Raw genomic sequence first — 21,875 nt, 5'->3', positions numbered from 1 at the left:
CCCTTCTTCATAGGCGTCCCATTACTCACAGGATTCCTCTCAGAAGTGTACATGAACTGGTTATTAGCAACCATGTCAATGAGTTCTTGAGCTTCTGCAGGCGTTTTCTTTAGGTGAATGGATCCACCTGCAGAGGTATCCAATGACATTTTAGCTAATTCAGATAGACCATCATAGAATATGTCCAGGATGGTCCATTCTGAAAGCATGTCAGAAGGACACTTTTTGGTCAGTCCTTTGTATCTCTCCCAAGCTTCATAGAGGGATTCACCTTCTTTCTGTCTGAAGGTCTGAACATCCACTCTAAGCTTACTCAGCTTTTGAGGAGGAAAGAACTTGGCTAAGAAAGTCGTGACCAGCTTATCCCAAGAGTTCAGGCTATCTTTGGGTTGAGAGTCCAACCACACTCTAGCTCTGTCTCTTACAGGAAAAGGGAAAAGCATGAGCCTGTAGACTTCAGGATCTACTCCATTAGTCTTAACGGTATCACATATCTGCAAGAATTCAGTTAAGAACTGAAAAGGATCTTCAGATGGAAGTCCATGAAACTTGCAGTTCTGCTGCATCAGAGAAACTAATTGAGGTTTCAGCTCAAAATTATTTGCTCCAATGGTAGGGATGGAGATGCTTCTTCCATGTAAATTGGAATTAGGTGCAGTAAAGTCACCAAGCATCCTCCTTGCATTATTATTATTTTCGGCTGCCATCTCCTCTTCCTGTTCGAAAATTTCTGAAAGGTGCTTGCTGGATTGTTGTAATTTAGCCTCTCTTAGTTTCCTTTTCAGAGTCTTTTCAAGTTCTGGATCTGCTTCAACAAGAATATTCTTGTCCTTGCTCCTGCTCATATGAAGAAGAGGGGACAGAAAAATAATAATAATAGAGTTCCTTTTTGCTCAAGCATAGAGGTTCCCTTATGTGAGTAGAAGAAAAGAAGAAGAGGAAATCTGAACTCAGAGAGAGAGGGTTCGGATTTTTGGTGAGATGAAGTGTTAGTAGATGAATAAATAAATAGAAGGAGATGAGAGAGAAAGAGGATTTTCGAAAATAATTTTTGAAACAGAGTTAGTGATTTTCAAAATTAGTTTTTGAAAAAGGTTAGTAATTTTCGAAAATTAAAATCAACAATTAAATTAATTAGTTAATTAAAAAGAAATTTTGAAAAAGAGGGAAGATAATTTCGAAAATTAGAGAGAGAGAGTTAGTTAGGTAGTTTTGAAAAAGATAAGAAACAAACAAAAAGTTAGTTAGTTAGTTGAAACAAATTTTGAAAATCAATTTTTGAAAAGATAAGAAGATAAGAAGTTAGAAAAGATATTTTAAAATCAAGTTTTGAAAAAGATAAGATAAGAAGATATTTTTGAAAAGATATGATTGAAATTAGTTTTGAGAAAGATTTGATTTTTTTTTAAATCACAATTAATGACTTGATTCACAAGAAATCACAAAATATGATTCTAGAACTTAAATTTTGAATCTTTCTTAACAAGTAAGTAACAAACTTGAAATTTTTTAATCAAAATATTAATTGATGATGATATTTTCGAAAATTATGATGTGAAATTAAGAAAAAGATTTTTGAAAAATATTTTAAAAATTTTCGAAAATAAATAAGAAAAGTGAAAAAGATATGATTTTTGAAAAAGATTTTGAAAAAGATAAGATTTTTAAATTGAAAATTTGATTTGACTCATAAAAACAACTAGATTTTAAAATTTTTTGAAAAAGTCAAATCTAATTTTCGAAATTTTAAGATAGAAAAAGGGGAAGATATTTTTTTATTTTTGAATTTTTAATGATGAGAGGGAAAAACATGAAAAAGACTCAACGCATGAAAATTTTGGATCAAAACAATGAATGCATGCAAGAATGCTATGAATGTCAAGATGAACACCAAGAACACTTTGAATGTCAAGATGAACATCAAGAACTTATTTTTGAAAAATTTTTAATGCAAAGAAAACATGCAAGACACCAAACTTAAAAATTTTTCATGTATAGACACTATGAATGCAAGAATGCATATGAAAAACAAGAAAAGACACAAAACATGAAAACATCAAGATCAAACAAGAAGACTTACTAAGAACAACTTGAAGATCATGAAGAACACTATGAATGCATGAATTTTTCGAAAAATGCAAGATGAATATGCAATTGACACCAAACTTTCAACTTGACTCAAGACTCAAACAAAAAACATGAAATATTTTTTATTTTTATGATTTTTTTTCTTTTTTTGGATTTTTGTATATTTTTTTTTCGAAAAAACATATAGGAAAAAGAAAATAAGGATTTCAAAATTTTTTTAATATGAATTCCAGGAATCTTGTATTCTTAGTCTAAAGCTCCAATCCGAGGCATGGCTTAATAGCCAGCCAAGCTTTAGTATGTAACTCAGACATGCCACGGCTGACATTCCAATTAACTTGCCTCTATGCTGATGGTTGGAAGCCCCTATCCAAAAGAATTAGACATGGCTTTACAACCAGCCAGGCTTCAACATGCTTCATGAAACTCTAGAATTCATTCTTAAAAATTTTGAAGAAAAATATATTTTTGAAAAGATTTATTTTTTTCTTCGAAAACAGATGAGAAATTTTTGAAAGGTTTTTGAAAAATTTTTGAAAATAAAACAAAAAGAAAATTACCTAATCTAAGCAACAAGATGAACCGTCAGTTGTTCAAACTCGAACAATCCCCGGCAACGGCGCCAAAAACTTGGTGCACGAAATTGTGATCTCAGGCAACGGTGCTAGAAACTCTGTACGCACGTCTTAATAAATCGTTTTTCATTCACAACTTCGATACAACTAACCAGCAAGTGCACTGGGTCGTCCAAGTAATAAACCTTACGTGAGTAAGGGTCGATCCCACGGAGATTGTTGGTATGAAGCAAGCTATGGTCACCTTGTAAATCTCAGTCAGGCGAATATAAAATAGTTATGGAGTTTTCGAACATAAATAATAAATAAATAGAAAATAAGGATAGAAACACTTATGTATATCATTGGTGAGAATTTCAGATAAGTGTATAGAGATGCTTTCGTTCCTCTGAACCTCTGCTTTCCTGCTGTCTTCATCCAATCAGTCTTACTCCTTTCCATGGCTGGCTTTATGTAAGGACATCACCGTTGTCAATGGCTACTTTTTATCCTCTCTGGAAAATGGTCCGATGCGCTGTCACTGTATGGCTAATCGTCTGGAGGCATCACCCTTGTCAATGGCTGCATCCCATCCTCTTGTGAAAATGGTCCAAATGCTCTGTCACAGCACGGCTAATCATCTGAGGTTCTCGATCATACTGGAATAGGATTCACCCTCCTTTTGCGTCTGTCACTACGCCCAGCACTCGCGAGTTTGAAGTTCGTCACAGTCATTCAATCCCAGAGTCCTACTCAGAATACCACAGACAAGGTTTAGACTTTCCGGACTCTCATGAATGCCGCCATCAATCTAGCTTATACCACGAAGATTCTGATTAAGAGATCCAAGAGATACTCATTCAATCTAAGGTGGAACGGAAGTGGTTGTCAGGCACGCATTCGTGGGGGAATGATGATGATTGTCACGTTCATCACATTCAGGTTGAAGTGCGAATGAATATCTTAGAAGCGGAATAAGTTGAATTGAATAGAAAAACAGTAGTACTTTGCATTAATCTTTGAGGAACAGCAGAGCTCCACACCTTAATCTATGGAGTGCAGAAACTCTACCGTATGAAAATACATAAGTGATAATGGTTCAAGCATGGCCGAATGGCCAGCCCCCATGAAAGTCTAAGATAGCATAAAACTGATCAAAGATGTCTAATACAATAGTAAAAAGTCCTATTTATAATAAACTAGTTACTAGGGTTTACAGAAGTAAGCAATTGATGCAAAAATCTACTTCCGGGGCCCACTTGGTGTGTGCTTGGGCTGAGCTTGAATGTTACACGTGTAGAGGTCAATCTTGGAGTTGAACGCCAGTTTGTAACGTATTTCTGGCGTTCAACTCTGGCTTGTGACGTGTTTCTGGCGTTTAACTCCAGACAGCAGCATAGAACTGGCGTTCAACGCCCTTTTACGTCATCAAAACTCGGTCAAAGTATGGACTATTATATATTGCTGGAAAGCTCTGGATGTCTACTTTCCAACGCAATTAGAAGCGCGCCAGTTTGAGTTCTGTAGCTCCAGAAAATCCACTTTGAGTGCAGGGAGGTCAGAATCCAACAGCATCAGCAGCCCTTCTTCAACCTCTGAATCTGATTTTTGCTCTAGTCCCTCAAATTCAGCCAGAAAATACCTGAAATCACAGAAATACACAAAAACTCATAGTAAAGTCCAGAAATGTGAATTTAACATAAAAACTAATGAAAACATCCCTAAAAGTAACTAGATTCTACTAAAAACATACTAAAAACAATGCCAAAAAGCGTATAAATTATCCGCTCATCAGACACAAAACATAAAAATGCAAAGATCAAACAAAGAAGATCATCAAGAACAACTTGAAGATCATGAAGAACACCATGCATGAGTTTTCAAAAATTTTAATGAAAATTAAAAAGATGCAATTGACACCAAACTTACAAATCGACACTAGACTCAAACAAGAAACACAAAATTATTTTTGGTTTTATGATTTTATAATTTTTTTTTGGATTTTTCGAAAATTATTTGGAAAAAGAAAAATAAGGATTTCAAAATTTTTAATAAGAATTCCAGGAATCATGCAATGTTAGTCTAAAGCTTCAGTCTAAAAAGATTAGACATGGCTAGCCAAGCTTCAGCAGGGCATTACATACAACAGCCAAATTGATGGGAATCAACTAGCTCCTGTGATGATAAAAGCATCATTTGAAACTCTAGAATTCATTCTTAAAAATTCTGAAGAACAAAATAATTTTTTTTTAATTTTTTGAAAATAAAAAGCTTAAAATTAAAATAAAATTACCTAATCTGAGCAACAAGATGAACCGTTAGTTGTCCAAACTCGAACAATCCCCAGCAACGGTGCAAAAAACTTGGTGCACGAAATTGTGATCTCTGAAACGGCGCCAAGAACTTGGTGCGCACGATCGTAACCTCAACTCTTTTTCACAACTCTGCACATCTAACCAGCAAGTGCACTGGGTCGTCCAAGTAATAAACCTTACGTGAGTAAGGGTCGATCCCACGGAGATTGTCGGCTTGAAGCAAGCTATGATCATCTTGTCAATCTCAGTCAGGAAGATTCAAATGGTTATGAGGTTTTAAGAATTAAAAGATAAATAAAACATAAAATAAGATAGAGATACTTATGTAATTCATTGGTGAGAATTTCAAATAAGCGTATGGAGATGCTTTGTTCCTTCTGAATCTCTGCTTTCCTATTGCCTCCATTCAATCATTCATACTCCTTTCCATGGCAAGCCGTATGTTGGGGGATCACCGTTGTCAATGGCTACCGTCCGTCCTCTCAGTGAAAATGGTCCAAATGCGCTGTCACCGCACGGCTAATCATCTGTCGGTTCTCGATCATGTTGGAATAGGATCCATTGATCCTTTTGCGTCTGTCACTACGCCCAACACTCGCGAGTTTGAAGCTCGTCACAGTCATCTCTTCCCAGATCCTACTCGAAATACCACAGACAAGGTTTAGACTTTCCGGATCTCAGGAATGGCCGCCAATAATTCTAGCCTATACCACGAAGACTCTGATCGTGAACTAGGAGGCTAAGAGATACACACTCAAGCTATTGCAGATAGAACGAAAGTGGTTGTCAGGCACGTGTTCATAGGTGAGAATGATGATGAGTGTCACGGATCATCACATTCATCAGGTTGAAGTGTGAGTGAATATCTTGGAATAAGAATAAGCTTGAATTGAATAGAAAAACAATAGTACTTTGCATTAATTCATGAGGAACAGCAGAGCTCCACACCTTAATCTATAAGGTGTAGAAACTCCACCGTTGAAAATACATAAGTGATAATGATGTTCATTGGCTTCGGCCCCAGAGGGGGAACCAGAATGACCAAGACATCTAATACAATAGTAAAAAGTCCTATTTATACTAAACTAGTTACTAGGGTTTACAAAGATAAGTAAAAGATGCAGAAATCCACTTCCGGGCCCACTTGGTGTGTGCTTGGGCTGAGCATTTAGCTTTATACGTGTAGAGACTTCTCTTGGAGTTAAACGCCACGTTGCAGCCTGTTTCTGGCGTTTAACTCTGGTTTGTAACCTGTTTCTGGCGTTTAACTTCAGAATAGGGCAGGAAGTTGGCGTTTGAATGCCAGTTTGTGTCATCAAAACTCGAACAAAGTATGGACTATTATATATTTCTGGAAAGCCCTGGATGTCTACTTTCCAATGCAATTGAGAGCGCGCCAATTGGATTTTTGTAGCTCCAGAAAATCCATTTCGAGTGCAGGGAGGTCAGAATCCAACAACATCTGCAGTTCTTTTTTAGCTTCTGAATCAGATTTTTGCTCAGTCCCTCAATTTTAGCCAGAAAATACCTAAAATCACAAAAAAACACACAAACTCATAGTAAATTCCAGAAATATGATTTTTGTATAAAAACTAATAAAAACATAGTAAAAACTAACTAAATTATACTAAAAACTACCTAAAAATAATGCCAAAAAGCGTATAAATTATCCGCTCATCAATTATGCAAGTAGGCAAACTCAAGCAATCAAAGCAAGCAAACATATAGGTGATGCATATGATGAATGTCTGCCCTAATGGCTGTGATATCACATGTCGGTTATTGTGCCAAACCCGACGATAAATCCAGTCGACAACTCCCGGATTAGTCTCTCTATTGCGCATACGGAGGAAAAATTCCGAGGGAGAGTGCCCTACCACCTTCTCCTTTCTGAGGGAAATATTCTGAGGGAGCTTGCCCTACCACCTTCCTCTGGTTGTCGCATGATTCCATGGGTTATTGCCCTACCACCTTGCAATCAGAGAGAAATCCATGCTCAGGAGGAAAATTCCGAGGGAGAGTGCCCTACCACCTTCTCCTTTCAGAGGGAAATATTCCGAGGGAGCGTGCCCTACCACCTTCCTCTGGAGCAATCAGTATGAATGAGAAGCTCAGCTTCAAGCCTCACATCCGAACATAGGCGGGATACTGCCACAGCCCCCTACGACGGATAGCAATACATATAATAATCACGAAATTGAACTCAGAGGCCACTCTTCTTAGCGCACTTCCACTCATTCTCATTCCATCTACCATAATCATTCATTTCCAAGTCTTCAACTCATCACAACCATCATCTATTCATGACTTTCTATTCTGAACTCGCTAGTTTGTTAATTTCTCAATTCATTTACCATTCTTCTTTCGCACTACACCAAACCCATCCCCAGTACACCAGAAACCTAAGCCTCCGTTCTCTAATCTTTCATAATAATCATTAACTAAAACCCTTTGCCTATCTCTCATATTCCCATACTAAAAAATTAAGCCCAAAAGCCGTAAAATGGTGTTAAAGAAGCTTACAACCTTGTTGGGAATGTGAAACAGTTAAAAACAAAGTTTAAAATTTTGAAACAGGTCGTGTGCGTCCGCACAGAGGTGTGCGTGCGCACACCCAGGAAGATTTTGAAAGTGTGCGTACGCACAGGTACTAAAATTTACAAGCCTGTTCACTCGCACAAGCTGTGCGAGCGCCCCCAACAGACGACCCTTCCCGACTTGTGTGTGCGCACAGGGCTGTGCGTCCGCACAGGTCGTAATTCTTCATTAATGTGCACGCACACAAGTTGTGCTAACGCTGTAAGCAGTAAACCTTTTCCTGCCTGTGCGTAAGCACAGGTCTGTGCGTCCGCACAGAATGAGATTTGTGCAGGTTTGTGCGTGCGCACAAGGCTGTGCGTGCGCACATATCTGAAATCCTGAAATTCTGCAACTTTGCAGAATTTCAGATTTTTAACACCAACTTTGAGTGATCATAACTCCCTCTACAAAATTCCAAATTTTACAAACTCTATATCGATTCGAAGAGTTTTCAATGAACTTTAAATCTAAACCAATTCCAACAGATTTTGAAAATCGAGGTAAAAGTTATGATCAGACAAAGTTCATCAAAAGCCTACTTTTACCAAAAGTCTCAAACCTTCAACATTTCCAACCAAAACCAACCAAAACCAATTCAAACTCCAATTCCTATCATAACCTACCCTTTATAGCATATTATACCCTTCTCCACCACCAAACCTCAATTATGTGATACCAAAGATCAATCCTCCACCAACACTTTCCTCAATCCTAATCCAATCATTACCAAACCTCAAGAATCTATCCCATTTCATATCAATTTCAATCTCTCACACCATCTTTACCAATTTCAACATCATGATTTATCCACATATTCTAAAAACCATCAACTCATCAAAATTCACATCAATTATCAACAATCTCAACCCTCACCTTCATTATACCAATAACATCTCTAACCATAATCAATTACCAACCATATCAACAACAATAAATCGCATATCCAACATCAAACATCATGATTCTTAAATACCAATAATCATTATCAAATTCACATATTTCTCATCTCAAAACTCCATGCCATCATCATCTTCATACAAGTTATCTTCACACATCAAAATCACACACAACCATTATAATTCATTCCTATCCTATGGGTCACTAGCCTAAGTGTCCATGAATATTATATAATACATAGAGGAAACCGAAACCATACCTTGGCCGATTCCAAAAATGCCCTTAAGCCACCACGAGCACCTCAAAGATCACCAACAAGCTTTCCAACACAATCCAAGCTTCCAACAATTACCAACAAGCTCCAAACTCACAACAAACAAGCTATATACACACCAAACATCACTAATCAATCTAGGGCTCAACATAAACATAATCTCACAAAGGTTTCAAGAGCTCTTACCTTATCCAACAGTTTTGGAAGCCAAAACCACTAACAATCAAGTGCTAGAGTGTACCTAAAACACCCAAGACACAAGATTTCACTCAAAACCAAACCCTAAAACTCGAAATTCTCAAAGGCACGAAAAATGGGCAGGAAAACTCGAGGAACTTACCATAATTCTTAGATAGAAAGGACAGGCTCGGCGAGAGCTTCGCGTAGCCGCTGACGGCACGCGAATCGGAGCACCGTAGCTCAAAATATCGCGGATTGAATGGAGAAGTGAATAGTGCTTTTCTCTCTTCTCTTCTCCTCCTTGCAGCTGTTGTGTGCGTTTTATGGTTGAAGAGTTCATTAATGAACCCTTATATATGTTGGACTTGGGCCCAACTTGGGTCCGGCCCAACTCGTTAGCGTTTTTAGCCCGTTCGGCCCAACTTTGGGCCAAACCTTTAACACTAACGCCCGGTTTTTCATTTCTAATATTTTTCTAAGGTTTTCGACTGCTTTCACTGCTTTTCGCGCAGCACCAAGCAGACTTGAATCGGTTTAACCGGTTCGATAGCCGGTTCATAGTTTTTCACGATTTTTCGCAGAAAATACATTTTCTGACTCGGAAAGACCTACTAAGCCCAAAAATCATATTCAAATCCCCAAATTCTCATCCTAACTTTTCGAAATCTAATTTGGACATTTAAATGATTTTATTCGTAAAAAACCCGATTCTTACAGAGGTGAATGAAGAAGAAGGAAGAACCGTGGTGGTGAAGCAGGGGAGGCTCGCTGGCGGTGATCTCTGGTTCGAGGAGGTCCGAGACAGTGAAGGAGAGAATGAGGGGAGAGGGTCGCGGTTGCTCTGGGGTTAGCACGAAGGGGAGAGGAGCAACGATGGCGGCGAGGAGCAGCGGTAGTGGCCCTTCCCCTTCCCCTTCCCTTCCCCCTTTTCTTCTCTGAACCAACTCCTCCCCCCTCCCTAGCATGATTCCCTTCCCCTTTTCCCCCTTATTCAACGTTTTCTTTTTTTTCCCTTTTTTTCTGTTTATTTTTTTTAGTTAGGAATATTTTTGGAACAAAAATTAAAATTTAGTAAAAAGGACGATTTTAAAACTAAGTTGAACCTCAGGGTCAATTTTGTAAGCAAAAAAAGGTTTGGGACGAAAACAATTTTCAGCCCCTACTTTATTAATTGTATGGTAAAAAATAAATATGCATTTATTTATTTATTTTAAAGGGTAAAATACTATTTTTGTCCCAACGTTTGGATCAAATCCTGAAAAGTTTCAATCAGATTCAATATTGTCCTACCATTAAATTTGATTCGAATTAACGGAAAAACTTTTACATTATTGATCATTGATAGGTTGATTTTACTTATATACTGAAATTGAACGTTATATTGACTTTTAAATATGCTAATTATTCATGTCAAATTTAAATGCGGATAACATTGAATCCATTTGGAACTTTTTCGGAGTGAAATAGGATGTTCGAAATATTAAAGACTTAATTAGAATTTTCCCCAAACATTGTGGACCAAAATAATAATTTATCCTATTTTAAATTATTCAATTTTTTTTAAAAAGTAGTTTTGAAAATAATAGAAAAGTTTTCTATATATAAATAATCAAATTTAAGATAAATAGACCGAAAATTTTAGAAATTAAAATTTATTAATTTAGAATTAATTATATATAAATAATTCAAAGGATTGTTTTAGAGTTTTAAAAATTTTTAGAGGCTATTTTAAAAATTTTTAAACTTTTCAGGGACTATTTTGTACTTTATTCTAGAAATTGATTTGTCTAGCTCACACACCTGGATACTTGACGGTCACGTATACGAGTTAACGTTTTACGTCAGTAATTACCGTTAGTGACTAACAGAGGGATTGTATTATCTAACGGAAATAAGTTTTGAGAATTATTTTGCGTATTTTAAATTCTAGAGGACTAAAATATCTAATTTTAAAAAATTTCAAGGATTAGTTTGGATAATTACTCAATTTTTATTTTTAAATTCCATGTTATTTCATTTTCTTTTTCAACATTGAGAAATACACATGGACTAGTAGAATTCATTGCTTTTGGCCAGTAGTTAGCTATCAATATTTAAAAGAGTATTTATCCAAATTGGTCCCCAAAAAATTTCATAGTGAATGTTTTGGTCCCCAACAAAAATTAATTATTCAATTAGTCCCTAACGTTTTCTAACGTCAAACAAATTGGTTCTTCTGTTAGATTGTTTTGTTAAACCTTAACGACGGAATGCAATGTGACACATCAAACTGATGACAGAGATGTTACGTTACACGTGGAAAAGAAAACAGAGTGGTCCCTGCTTGGATTGCACAAAAACAACAATGAAAAATTACTAATAGTCATGAAATGATGTTGGAAATCAACTTCTTCTTTGACACAACACCAATGACCAAGTCCTCAAAATCTCTTATTTGCTTGACTCTTCCCTGCGAGCATACTTCACTGCCAATGAAATTTACATCATTCCTACCTCTAGTTCAGGCTTTAGTCACATCTCTACTAGCAAATTTTCAAATTTTCAATCGAAAAAAAAATCAAACAAGGCTAGAGGAATACAACAGAGTAGAAAGGAAGCTGGTTGAGTGAAAAAAAAACAAGTAGAAAAGAAAAAAGGAATATAGAACTTAGGAGGATGAAGAAGAAACTCACACGCTTGCGTCTTGAGGACCTAAGAGCTTAATTGGAGTAGCTGATCTGGGAGAAACCAATCAAGTCCGAGATAATTCCGAAGATCCATTATCCAGTCGGGCCACCACGACCCTTTTCGGCGCCAAACCCACACCAACGCCCATTCCGACGCATCGTTTCTATTCGTATTGGTATTGGCCTCCACTTCTGAGCAACATCCTATTCCCACCTCAAAACCAAGTTATAAACTTTCCAATCCCTAATTATAAAGCTCCCAATTATTTTTAATAATTGAAATCAGTTGTGCCACCTTCTAAGCCTACTAAGAACAAAAAAACATAAATAAGAATAAAAATCAAAGGGGTTTGTTTGGAATAAAAAAGAGCTGAAAAAAATCAACCATAGGGAAAGAAGAAGAGAACCAGAACATGCAGAAAGAAAAGTGGTTGAGAAGGGATATACTAACCTCGACTAGTGGCAGTAGCAATCAATAGACTCACAAAATCTTTTTCTACAATAACTTTGTCTCCTACAAAGCCTTACGTCAACAATGTCAGCGGAAATGGTCAGAAGACTAGTGGTTAACATAATGGTAGCTTTCTTCGTAAAACCTAGGAGAAGAGAGGAGGTAGGAAGTAATTTTAATTTGGTGGAAGAAAGGCAAGGAGAGCCTCCGTATTACAAACCCTCCCCTATCACGAAATGATATTGTTCCCTACTCTTGAATGCAGCATTTTACATCAATCAGGCAAGGGATCAATTTGTTCTAATTAACCACGTGGAACTTAACGATTTAGTTATCACTTTCACGTGACACATTAGATCGTTCTATTAGTGATTATTGGAGCTGAATCTAAAAGGATCAATTTGTCTAACATCAGAAAATATTAGAGATTAATTTTTGGAGAAGATCAAAACGTCCACTTTAAAATTTTTTGGAGACTAATTTAGATAAATACTCTATTTAAAATTATAAATTGAAAATATGTTATTAAATTATTAAACTAAAAAAATCAATTAATAACTAAAATAAAAAAAATTAAATTAATAACTAAAAATGATAAAAAATAATTCTTCTCCCAGAGAAATTAAAATATTGAGTTGCCAATAATTTTTTTTAGATTATAAATTATTAAAATATTCATCCCAAAAGTGATACCATTTAGTAAAAAAATCGGACTCTTTAATTTATAAGAAATACAAAAATCAAATAATTTAATTTTAAAATATAAAAATTAAACTTTGTCACTTCTAAAATTGGATTGTCTAATTCTAATTCAAAAAAAAAAAAAACTAAAACTCTGAAATTAGGGCCGTCAAAATGGGCTAAACCCATCGGGGCAGCCCGTTTACCCATTTAAATGGGCGGGTTTTACCTCTAAAGTTAAGCCCGTTTAAATTTCGGGCTAAACGGGTTGAGTCCAATTAACCCAAAAAAATAACGGGTTAAGCGGGTTAAATGGGTGGCCCGTTTATTTTTTTTTACATTTTTTTAAAAAATAGCACTTTTAGCTTCTCTCGACCCGACTCAAAAATTCGACCCATCAACTAAAAAAAAAAAATCTTTTAAGATTTTTGACATAAAAATAATATTTTTTGTCAAAATATTTTTTAAAAAATAAAACAAAAGGATAAACGAGATCACTTGTTTAACTCATCGGATTGACCATAAACGATCCGAACTGAAAAATTATGGCCCACAAGTAAAATAAAACGATCTAACCCATTTAACTCACGAATTTAATGAACCGGATCTAAATAGGTTTAGCCGGGTTGACACCCCATCTAAAATACGTATAAATTAGACTCTCCTGTTTATATTCCTTTCACAATTTTAAAAATACTAAAAATTACAATATCTGAGTATATCCATGTCTCAATGAGACATGGACACGGTGACACATATCTGCTGTTTAGTTTGGTGAGACACAAATTTTTGATGGACACGGGAGGACACGGATGGACACGGAGACACTAAATTTGTGTACCTCCAATTTGATGAGACACTGAGACACAACTTGTGAGACACTAATTTTTTACTCTTTTACCCTTATTCAATTTTTAAATTTTTAAAATTTATCCTCTTATCTCTTCAAATATTTCTTTTTTTACTTTCTCTTTTAGATTTTACAACCAAATTTGTTCTCCCATTTTTTTCAAAAAAAATTATACATTTAACTTTTTATTTATTTAAATTTTAATTAATCTTTGATAAATTTTAGGCTTTGGTTTTCTATTTTTTTAAAAAAAAACTGTATATTTAATATTTGAATGATAATTTGAGATGATATTAGAAGGAAAAAAATACGAAAAGAAATAAAAATTTAATTGTAATGACATATGTAGCATTTGAAGTAATAGGTGTGTAGTGATGTTGATAAAATTGTGGTTAAATGAAGGATAATTCAGTTTTTTTCAAATATTTGTGTCTTGTTCATTATTTTTACCAAACACAATACATAGACACAAATATTTTATGTCTATATCTTTAATATCTGTGTCTTTATGTCTATGTCTCATCCTATACATTAACCAAACGGAGCCTCAATCCTCTCATCTTCGGATACCAAAAAAGATTAGCCGCTTAGACATTGCCCGTTAAATACACTCATTTTAGAGAGGCGAAGGCATGACCGCAACCCTAAACCTTGGCCGCCGCTCTCTCTTGTGTACTTCTCCCATTTTGCTTTCGCTCTTTCAGGTTCGTTCTTCCGTACACGATTACTCCATTTTTCCTTTTTCTTTTCACTCAAACAGATCGGTATATGGTTTTTTCACTTCAGTTTGCTACAGATCTTTGCTTCTTTTCAGCTCAATGTACTGATTCTTTTTTATTTTATTTGCTTTAATTTCTCTTCCGAATGTTTTCATTTGTTTCGCTTGTTTTGATTCGTTTCTTATGGTTAAATTGATTTGTCTCTGTTGATTCAGTTCTTACATGTGTGCTTTTCCGATGTGACTTTCTTAAAAGCTCTCTGTAGTTTCAAACTGGGATAGCTCCTTTATCTGTTTTCTAAGCGTATAACTTGTAAAATGTTTTCTTTTAATTTTTTTTTGTTTCTTTCTGGATAAGTTTATGCATTCTTTTCGATTAGCTAATGATATGGTGCTTTTGGTATTTTAGCTTTGAACGAATTTCTCTGGGAAATAAAGGCTAGTCAAGATGGTAAGTTGGTGAAAACCGTGGTCTTTTACGTTCGAATTATTCATTATTTGGATGAGTTTATTTAAATCGTAACTCGTAACGGTGATTTCTTTTATGTATTTGCAGGTAAAGTTCACAGCTGAAGAGCTCCGTCGTATTATGGACTACAAACACAACATTCGTAACATGTCTGTGATTGCTCACGTCGATCACGGTATGGATTCTTTTGATTGCTTTTGTTTTGTTATGCTTACTTTCTCTGTGCTGCACTTTCAGGGTTTCCAAGATGTACTCCTTGTATTTGTATGTAACATGTATTGATAGCTTGGGTTTTGATTTTATTTAAAAATTTGTTTTCATGACATACGAAATTTGTCGAGGTTTTTTTTGGGTCGAAGTTACATTCTACTTGAGGAAATCTCTAAGACAGTTTATTCTTTTAGCTTTTTTTTTACCAAAAATATTATTTTTTAAAATAAATCAGGATGCCTTGTTTATTTATTTCAGAGTATTAATACTACGTGCGTATGTTTTATGCTCATACAATGTCAAGAACTGCTTTTGTTATCATCTGTTGCTACTGTTTTTCCTGTTTATCAGTGTTGCATTGTGATGTTCTGGTTTACCTAAATTAATTAACAACACTTTTATCTGGCCTTCCAAACTAAATGCAGGAAAATCAACTCTCACTGATTCTCTGGTTGCTGCTGCTGGAATTATTGCCCAAGAAGTGGCAGGGGATGTCCGTATGACTGATACCCGAGCAGATGAAGCTGAGCGTGGTATTACAATAAAGTCTACTGGTATCTCTCTCTACTATGAAATGAGTGATGAGGCCCTCAAGAATTACAAGGGAGAACGCCAAGGAAATGAGTATCTCATCAATCTCATCGATTCACCCGGGCACGTTGATTTCTCATCGGAGGTTACTGCTGCCCTCCGTATTACTGACGGAGCACTAGTGGTGGTGGATTGTATTGAAGGTGTCTGTGTGCAAACTGAAACTGTGCTACGACAGGCTCTTGGAGAAAGGATCAGACCTGTTTTGACTGTAAACAAGATGGACAGATGCTTCCTGGAGCTCCAGGTTGACGGAGAGGAGGCTTACCAAACATTCTCAAGAGTTATTGAGAATGCCAATGTGATCATGGCTACATATGAGGATCCGTTGCTTGGTGATTGCCAGGTGTACCCAGAGAAAGGAACGGTTGCTTTCTCTGCTGGTTTGCACGGTTGGGCTTTTACCTTGACGAACTTCGCAAAAATGTATGCCTCAAAATTCGGTGTTGATGAATCAAAGATGATGGAAAGGCTCTGGGGTGAAAACTTCTTTGATCCTGCGACAAAGAAATGGACCAGCAAGAACACCGGTACTGCCACATGCAAGCGTGGGTTTGTACAGTTCTGTTATGAGCCCATCAAGCAGATCATCAACACTTGTATGAATGATCAGAAGGATAAGCTCTGGCCTATGTTGCAGAAGTTAGCAGTCACCATGAAATCTGATGAAAAGGACTTGATGGGTAAAGCATTGATGAAACGTGTCATGCAAACATGGCTTCCAGCAAGTACTGCACTCTTGGAAATGATGATATTTCATCTTCCATCTCCAGCTAAGGCCCAAAAGTATCGTGTTGAGAATTTGTATGAGGGTCCCCTCGATGATCAATATGCTGCTGCTATTAGAGCCTGTGATCCTGAGGGTCCACTTATGCTTTATGTCTCTAAGATGATTCCTGCTTCTGACAAGGGTCGGTTCTTTGCTTTTGGTCGTGTTTTCTCTGGGAGAGTGTCAACTGGTCTGAAGGTCAGAATTATGGGACCAAATTATGTTCCTGGTGAGAAGAAAGACCTGTATGTTAAAAGTGTGCAAAGGACCGTCATTTGGATGGGAAAGAGGCAAGAAACAGTGGAGGATGTTCCTTGTGGTAACACAGTTGCCATGGTTGGTTTGGATCAATTTATCACCAAGAATGCCACATTGACAAATGAGAAGGAAGTTGATGCCCACCCCATTCGAGCCATGAAGTTTTCTGTCTCACCTGTTGTGCGTGTTGCTGTTCAGTGTAAGGTTGCATCTGATCTTCCTAAGCTTGTTGAGGGTCTCAAGAGGTTGGCCAAATCTGATCCTATGGTTCTCTGTACTATTGAGGAATCTGGAGAGCACATTGTTGCTGGTGCTGGGGAGCTTCACTTGGAAATTTGCTTGAAGGACTTGCAAGATGATTTCATGGGAGGAGCTGAGATTATCAAATCTGACCCTGTTGTGTCTTTCCGTGAGACTGTTCTTGAGAGGTCATGCCGCACTGTGATGAGCAAGTCACCCAACAAGCACAACCGTCTCTACATGGAAGCTAGGCCAATGGAGGATGGTCTTGCAGAGGCCATTGATGATGGCAAGATTGGACCGAGGGATGACCCCAAAGTTCGTTCCAAGATCTTGTCTGAAGAGTACGGTTGGGACAAGGATCTTGCCAAGAAAATCTGGTGTTTTGGCCCTGAGACCACTGGACCCAACATGGTTGTTGATATGTGTAAGGGAGTCCAGTACTTGAATGAAATCAAGGACTCTGTGGTTGCTGGTTTCCAATGGGCATCAAAGGAAGGTGCTCTTGCTGAAGAAAACATGAGAGCTATCTGCTTCGAAGTCTGCGATGTAGTCCTCCACGCTGATGCTATCCACAGAGGTGGTGGTCAGATTATCCCCACTGCCAGGAGAGTCTTCTATGCTTCCCAGTTGACTGCCAAGCCCAGGCTTCTTGAGCCTGTCTATTTGGTTGAAATCCAAGCTCCTGAGCAGGCTCTTGGTGGTATTTACAGTGTTCTGAACCAGAAGCGTGGACACGTGTTTGAGGAAATGCAGAGGCCCGGGACTCCACTCTACAACATCAAGGCTTACCTCCCTGTCATTGAGTCCTTTGGATTCTCCAGCACCTTGAGAGCCGCAACTTCCGGTCAAGCTTTCCCGCAATGTGTATTTGATCACTGGGACATGATGTCTTCAGATCCATTGGAGTCTGGGTCACAGGCTGCACAGCTTGTTATGGATATCCGTAAGAGGAAAGGTTTGAAGGAGCAAATGACGCCTCTCTCCGAGTACGAGGACAAGCTTTAAATTGTTTCCTGCTGTTCTATTTTATGGTGTTAGGTAAGTTTTTGATAATGTAAAATTGTTATCTGAATAGTTTACAAGTTCCATTATCTTGAATTTTGTTAGTCTGGTTTTGCTCCTTGGGTTGGGTTGTTGTACTTGGAATTATTTGGCTCTGCATTGTTGTACTTGGAATTATTTGGCTCTGCATTGTTGTACTTGGAATTATTTGGCTCTGCATTGATGTATATCTGATATATAAGATTGCATCGATGTTTGTCATATTATTTCTTGAGAATTTTGCTTAAAACATTGGCTTCCAATAATCTTGTTATTTTTTTGCTTGTAACTGAATTATAGCTGATAGAGCTCTGGATATTTGAACAGGGAAACAAATATTTGAGACAGTTGATAAGGGATAACAAAGCCTAACGGAACAAATATCGAGTTTTAGAGATAAAATTAAAAAAGTCAATTTCAGATCTCTATAAAGCGCAGAATATATTTAGAGGGGGAAGTGTAAGCATTCTTATCCACTAAGAATCATGGTATATATAAATTATCATGCTTAAATTTATAAACACCAAATTCTTTAAGCAACTTGAGCGGTTGAAACTTGAAACTACTTTTTCTTTTAATAAAAAGAAGATTGCATTTTGGTGAGTGGGACGTGAAGGTTTACACAACTTGGGCGATGCTATTTCTCTTGATTTGATTAATTCCAAGGTGAGTTCTATGGTGTCTTTTACTATGGTGTCTAAATTGTTTAATTTGCTTTTAAAAGTAAAATAAAATGTTTAAAGCAAAAAATAAAATATTTAAAATTTAATAAATATTATTTATTTATCTTTTTTGATAAGTTAGACACAATTTTAAAGGCATCATAGGTGTTGAAAAGAATAATAAATAACCATTTTGACAGAAAATATAGCAGGTTTGACATACCGACTTTCAAAAGTATAACCAACAAATTTCTAAAAGACTTTATAAATACAAAAATGACCCAGGTATTAGTTCAACCTTTAACTTATTTTGTCGAAACATTAACTTCTTAATGAAATAACAAATCTGTAAGTAATGATGGAAAAGTGTAATTGTAAATGTGTTTTTATCTTGATGCAATTTCAAAGTAGAAGATATAACATATACATAATAACGATGACGTCAAAAAAATAAAAGAAAAGAAAAAAAATAAAAAAAGAAAAGATGAGAGCCGCTACTATTGTGACTTGTGAATGTATCTAAAATAGTTATGCATATGTATTTATAAATGTTTTCCAGCAGCAAAATCATACTATTAACTTATGTGGTAATTTATCAGACAAATAGTGTTTATTTTTATCAGTTATACATATAACCAAGCAAATTTTCAACTAAAAAACATACCTCTATTGGAATACATGGGGCGCGTAAATCTGTAGTCCAATTATTTGATGTGGTAGCATTGTTTTTGTTTTCTGAATGTATGAATAAACAATGCTTATTTGATGTTGGAGTTAAGAATGTTGGCTCTTGAAATAATGAGGATAAAAGTAAAGTATTATTGGTGATCTAAAAAATCTAAAAATTGATTCTTGAAGCAAGAAAAAGCAGCAAAAAGCAATTAAAGAAAAAATAATATGAAAAAAAAAGGGCAAGCAGAAAAAGAAATAAAAAGCAGAAAAAACCAATAGCTCTTTAAACTAAAAGGCAAGAGCAAAAAGCCAATAGCTTTTTAAACCAAAAGGCAAGAGCAAGGATCCAAGGCTTTGAGCATCAATGGTTAGGAGGGCCTAAAAGAAAGATCTTAGCCTAAACAGTTCAAATAAGCTGCTTCCCTAACTATATACTTGTGGTGTGAAGGTGTCAAGTGAAAAGCTTGAGACTGAGCAGTTAAAGTCGTGATCTAAAGAAAAGATTGTGCTTAAGAACTCTGGACACCACTGGCTGAGGATTCTAGCAAAGCTGAATCACAATCCTAAGGGGTTCACTCAGTTAAGTGTCTGTGGCGTTTATGTATCCAGTGGTAATACTGGAAAACAAATTGCTTAGGGTCACGGCCAAGACTCTAAAGCAGCTGTGTTCAAGAATAAAAAAGAACTAAACTAGGAAAGTCAATAATATCATCTTGATTCTAAGTTCTTAAAGATGCCAATTATTCAGAGCTTCAATGAAAAGTGAGATGCCAAAACTATTCAGAAGCAAAAAGTTACTAGTCCCGCTCATCTAATTGAAAACTCTGAGATTTATTGTATCATTATCTTCTTTTTATCCTACTGTGTTTTTGATTGCTTGGGGACAAGCGATAGTTTAAGTTTGGTGTTTTGATGAACGGATATTTTATACGCTTTTTGGCATCATTTTCATATAGTTTTCATTATGTTTTGTTTGAGTTTTATTATGTTTTCATAGTTTTTAGTGTAAAATTTACATTTTTGAATTCTACTTTGAGTTTGTGTATTTTATGGTGATTTCAGGTATTTTCTGGCTGAAATTGAGGAGCTTGAACCAAAGTCTGATTCAGAAGCAGAGAAAGGACTGTAGATGCTGTCAGGATCTGACCTCAGTGCACTCGAAGGAGCTTTTCTGGAGCTACAGAACTCCAAATGGCGTGCCCTGAATGGTTATGGAAAGCTAACATCCAGGGATTTTCATAAATATATAATAGTCCATTATTTGCTTTGGAAATGAAGGCCCAAAACTGGCATTCAATGCCAGCCACCAGCCCCATTTCTGGCGTCCAGCGCGCACAGGGGAGCAGCTGGAGTCCAACGCCCAGGATGGAGTCTGATGATAAGACTTTTGTGTGGTCTAGAATTCACAATTGAAATCTCGTTGCAAGTATAGTTTCTAAACCAACAATAGTCCTTTCATACAAAAGATTGTTTGTCACAAGTAACAAACCCCTAAATTTATAAACCGAAGTATTGAAACCTCGGGTCGTTCTCCCTAGGAATTGCAAACAAATGTTCTTGTTATTGGTTATGAGGTATTGTTTGGGGTTTTTGGAATAATAGGCAAGAAATATAAATGGCAAAGGAAATAAACTAACAACTAACAAAGCTATTGGCAATGTATGAGAACTAGAAGTCCTATCCTAGTTATCCTCCTCAATTGTGACCACAAATTATCCATTGCTACCACTTAGTTAACCTCTAACCATGGAGGAAAGTCAAATGGATGAATTAACTTGATTTCACAAGTCCTAGCCAACTCCCAAGGAAAAGACTAGCTTTAGTGGTATCCAAATCAATTAGCGACTTCTAATTATCAATCAACAAGGGAATTAGATAACTCAAGCGTCACTAATTACTCTACCATAGCCAAGAGGAAAAAAATCTACACTAAAATCCAACCAAGCATTTCATCAAACACTTGGAAGGCATAAAAGGAAAGCAAAGTAAATTGATAACAACAATGAAATCTAACAACTACTTATTGCAAGGAATTAATAACAACAATCAAAAGAAACACAATTATTATGAATTACCTCAAATTGAATTGGAAGAAAATAGAAGAAACAAGAGTAGATCTATAATAAAGCATAGAAACAAAATAAAGGAAATTACAACAAAAGAATAGAGGAATCATAAATGCAACAACAAAGAATTGAGAAGAAGAAGAAGAAGAAGAAAACATGAATTGAAACCTAGATCTAGATTATTGAACTAAACCTAATCCTAATCCTAATTCTAGCGAGAAGTTAGAGCTTCTCTCTCTAAAACTAACCTAAACTAAACTAATGATCAAAAGTATGTAAAAGTATGTTAATTCCCCTTCAATCCTTGGCTTAAATAGTATCAGAAATGAGTTGGATTGGGCCCACAAGGCTTCTAAAATCGCTGGCCATGTGTTTGACTAAGTGAATCATATGCACCCACCGGCGCGTACGCGTACCGTGCGCGTTCACGCCACTATGCGAAATACAACCATGGGAAGTCTTATATCATTTCGAAGCCCCAGATGTTAGCTTTCCAATGCAACTGGAACCGCATTATTTGGACCTCTGTAGCTCAAGTTATGGCCAATTAAGTGCGAAGAGGTCGGCTTGACAGCTTTTGCGATTCCTTCATTTCTTCATGAGTTCTCCATTTATACATGCTTTTTCTTCATTCCCTTGA

At 36.3% G+C, this 21,875-nt stretch overlaps 1 protein-coding gene and 1 non-coding gene across 3 annotated transcripts; both read left to right on the top strand.

Moving 5' to 3' along the window:
• Nucleotides 1-203: 203 nt before the first annotated feature.
• Nucleotides 204-311, top strand: LOC148548498 (small nucleolar RNA R71). Its single transcript, XR_015898890.1, has one exon. It is a non-coding gene; the product is annotated as a small nucleolar RNA R71 (small nucleolar RNA).
• A 13,771-nt stretch (nucleotides 312-14,082) lies between these two features.
• LOC107612751 (elongation factor 2) lies at nucleotides 14,083-18,085 on the top strand. Of its 2 annotated transcripts, XM_016314475.3 has the most exons (4): nucleotides 14,083-14,240; nucleotides 14,664-14,705; nucleotides 14,811-14,898; nucleotides 15,359-18,085. In XM_016314475.3, exons 2-4 carry the CDS (start codon nucleotides 14,703-14,705, stop codon nucleotides 17,797-17,799), a joined length of 2,532 nt encoding a protein of 843 aa, XP_016169961.1. In that variant the 5' UTR covers nucleotides 14,083-14,240; nucleotides 14,664-14,702; the 3' UTR covers nucleotides 17,800-18,085. The 2 variants fall into 2 exon arrangements, with proteins under 2 accessions (XP_016169961.1, XP_016169960.1); XM_016314474.3 differs by lacking the exons at nucleotides 14,083-14,240; nucleotides 14,664-14,705 and having other exon boundaries at nucleotides 14,799-14,898.
• The last annotated feature ends 3,790 nt before the right edge of the window (nucleotides 18,086-21,875 follow it).

The sequence above is a fragment of the Arachis ipaensis genome, chromosome B8 (assembly GCF_059453495.1).
Source record: "Arachis ipaensis isolate K30076 ecotype BB chromosome B8, ASM5945349v1, whole genome shotgun sequence".
NCBI lineage: Eukaryota > Viridiplantae > Streptophyta > Magnoliopsida > Fabales > Fabaceae > Arachis > Arachis ipaensis.
The sequence above is the reverse complement of the archived record's forward strand: the minus strand, read 5'-3'. Positions and strand labels throughout refer to the sequence as shown.

Coding starts and splice junctions, on each gene's coding strand:
- LOC107612751 (XM_016314474.3), top strand. CDS start 14,799: ATGTATTTGCAGGTAAAGTTCACAGCTGAAGAGCTCCGTCGTATTATG. Junction 14,899..15,358: donor GATTGCTCACGTCGATCACG/GTATGGATTCTT, acceptor AACTAAATGCAG/GAAAATCAACTCTCACTGAT.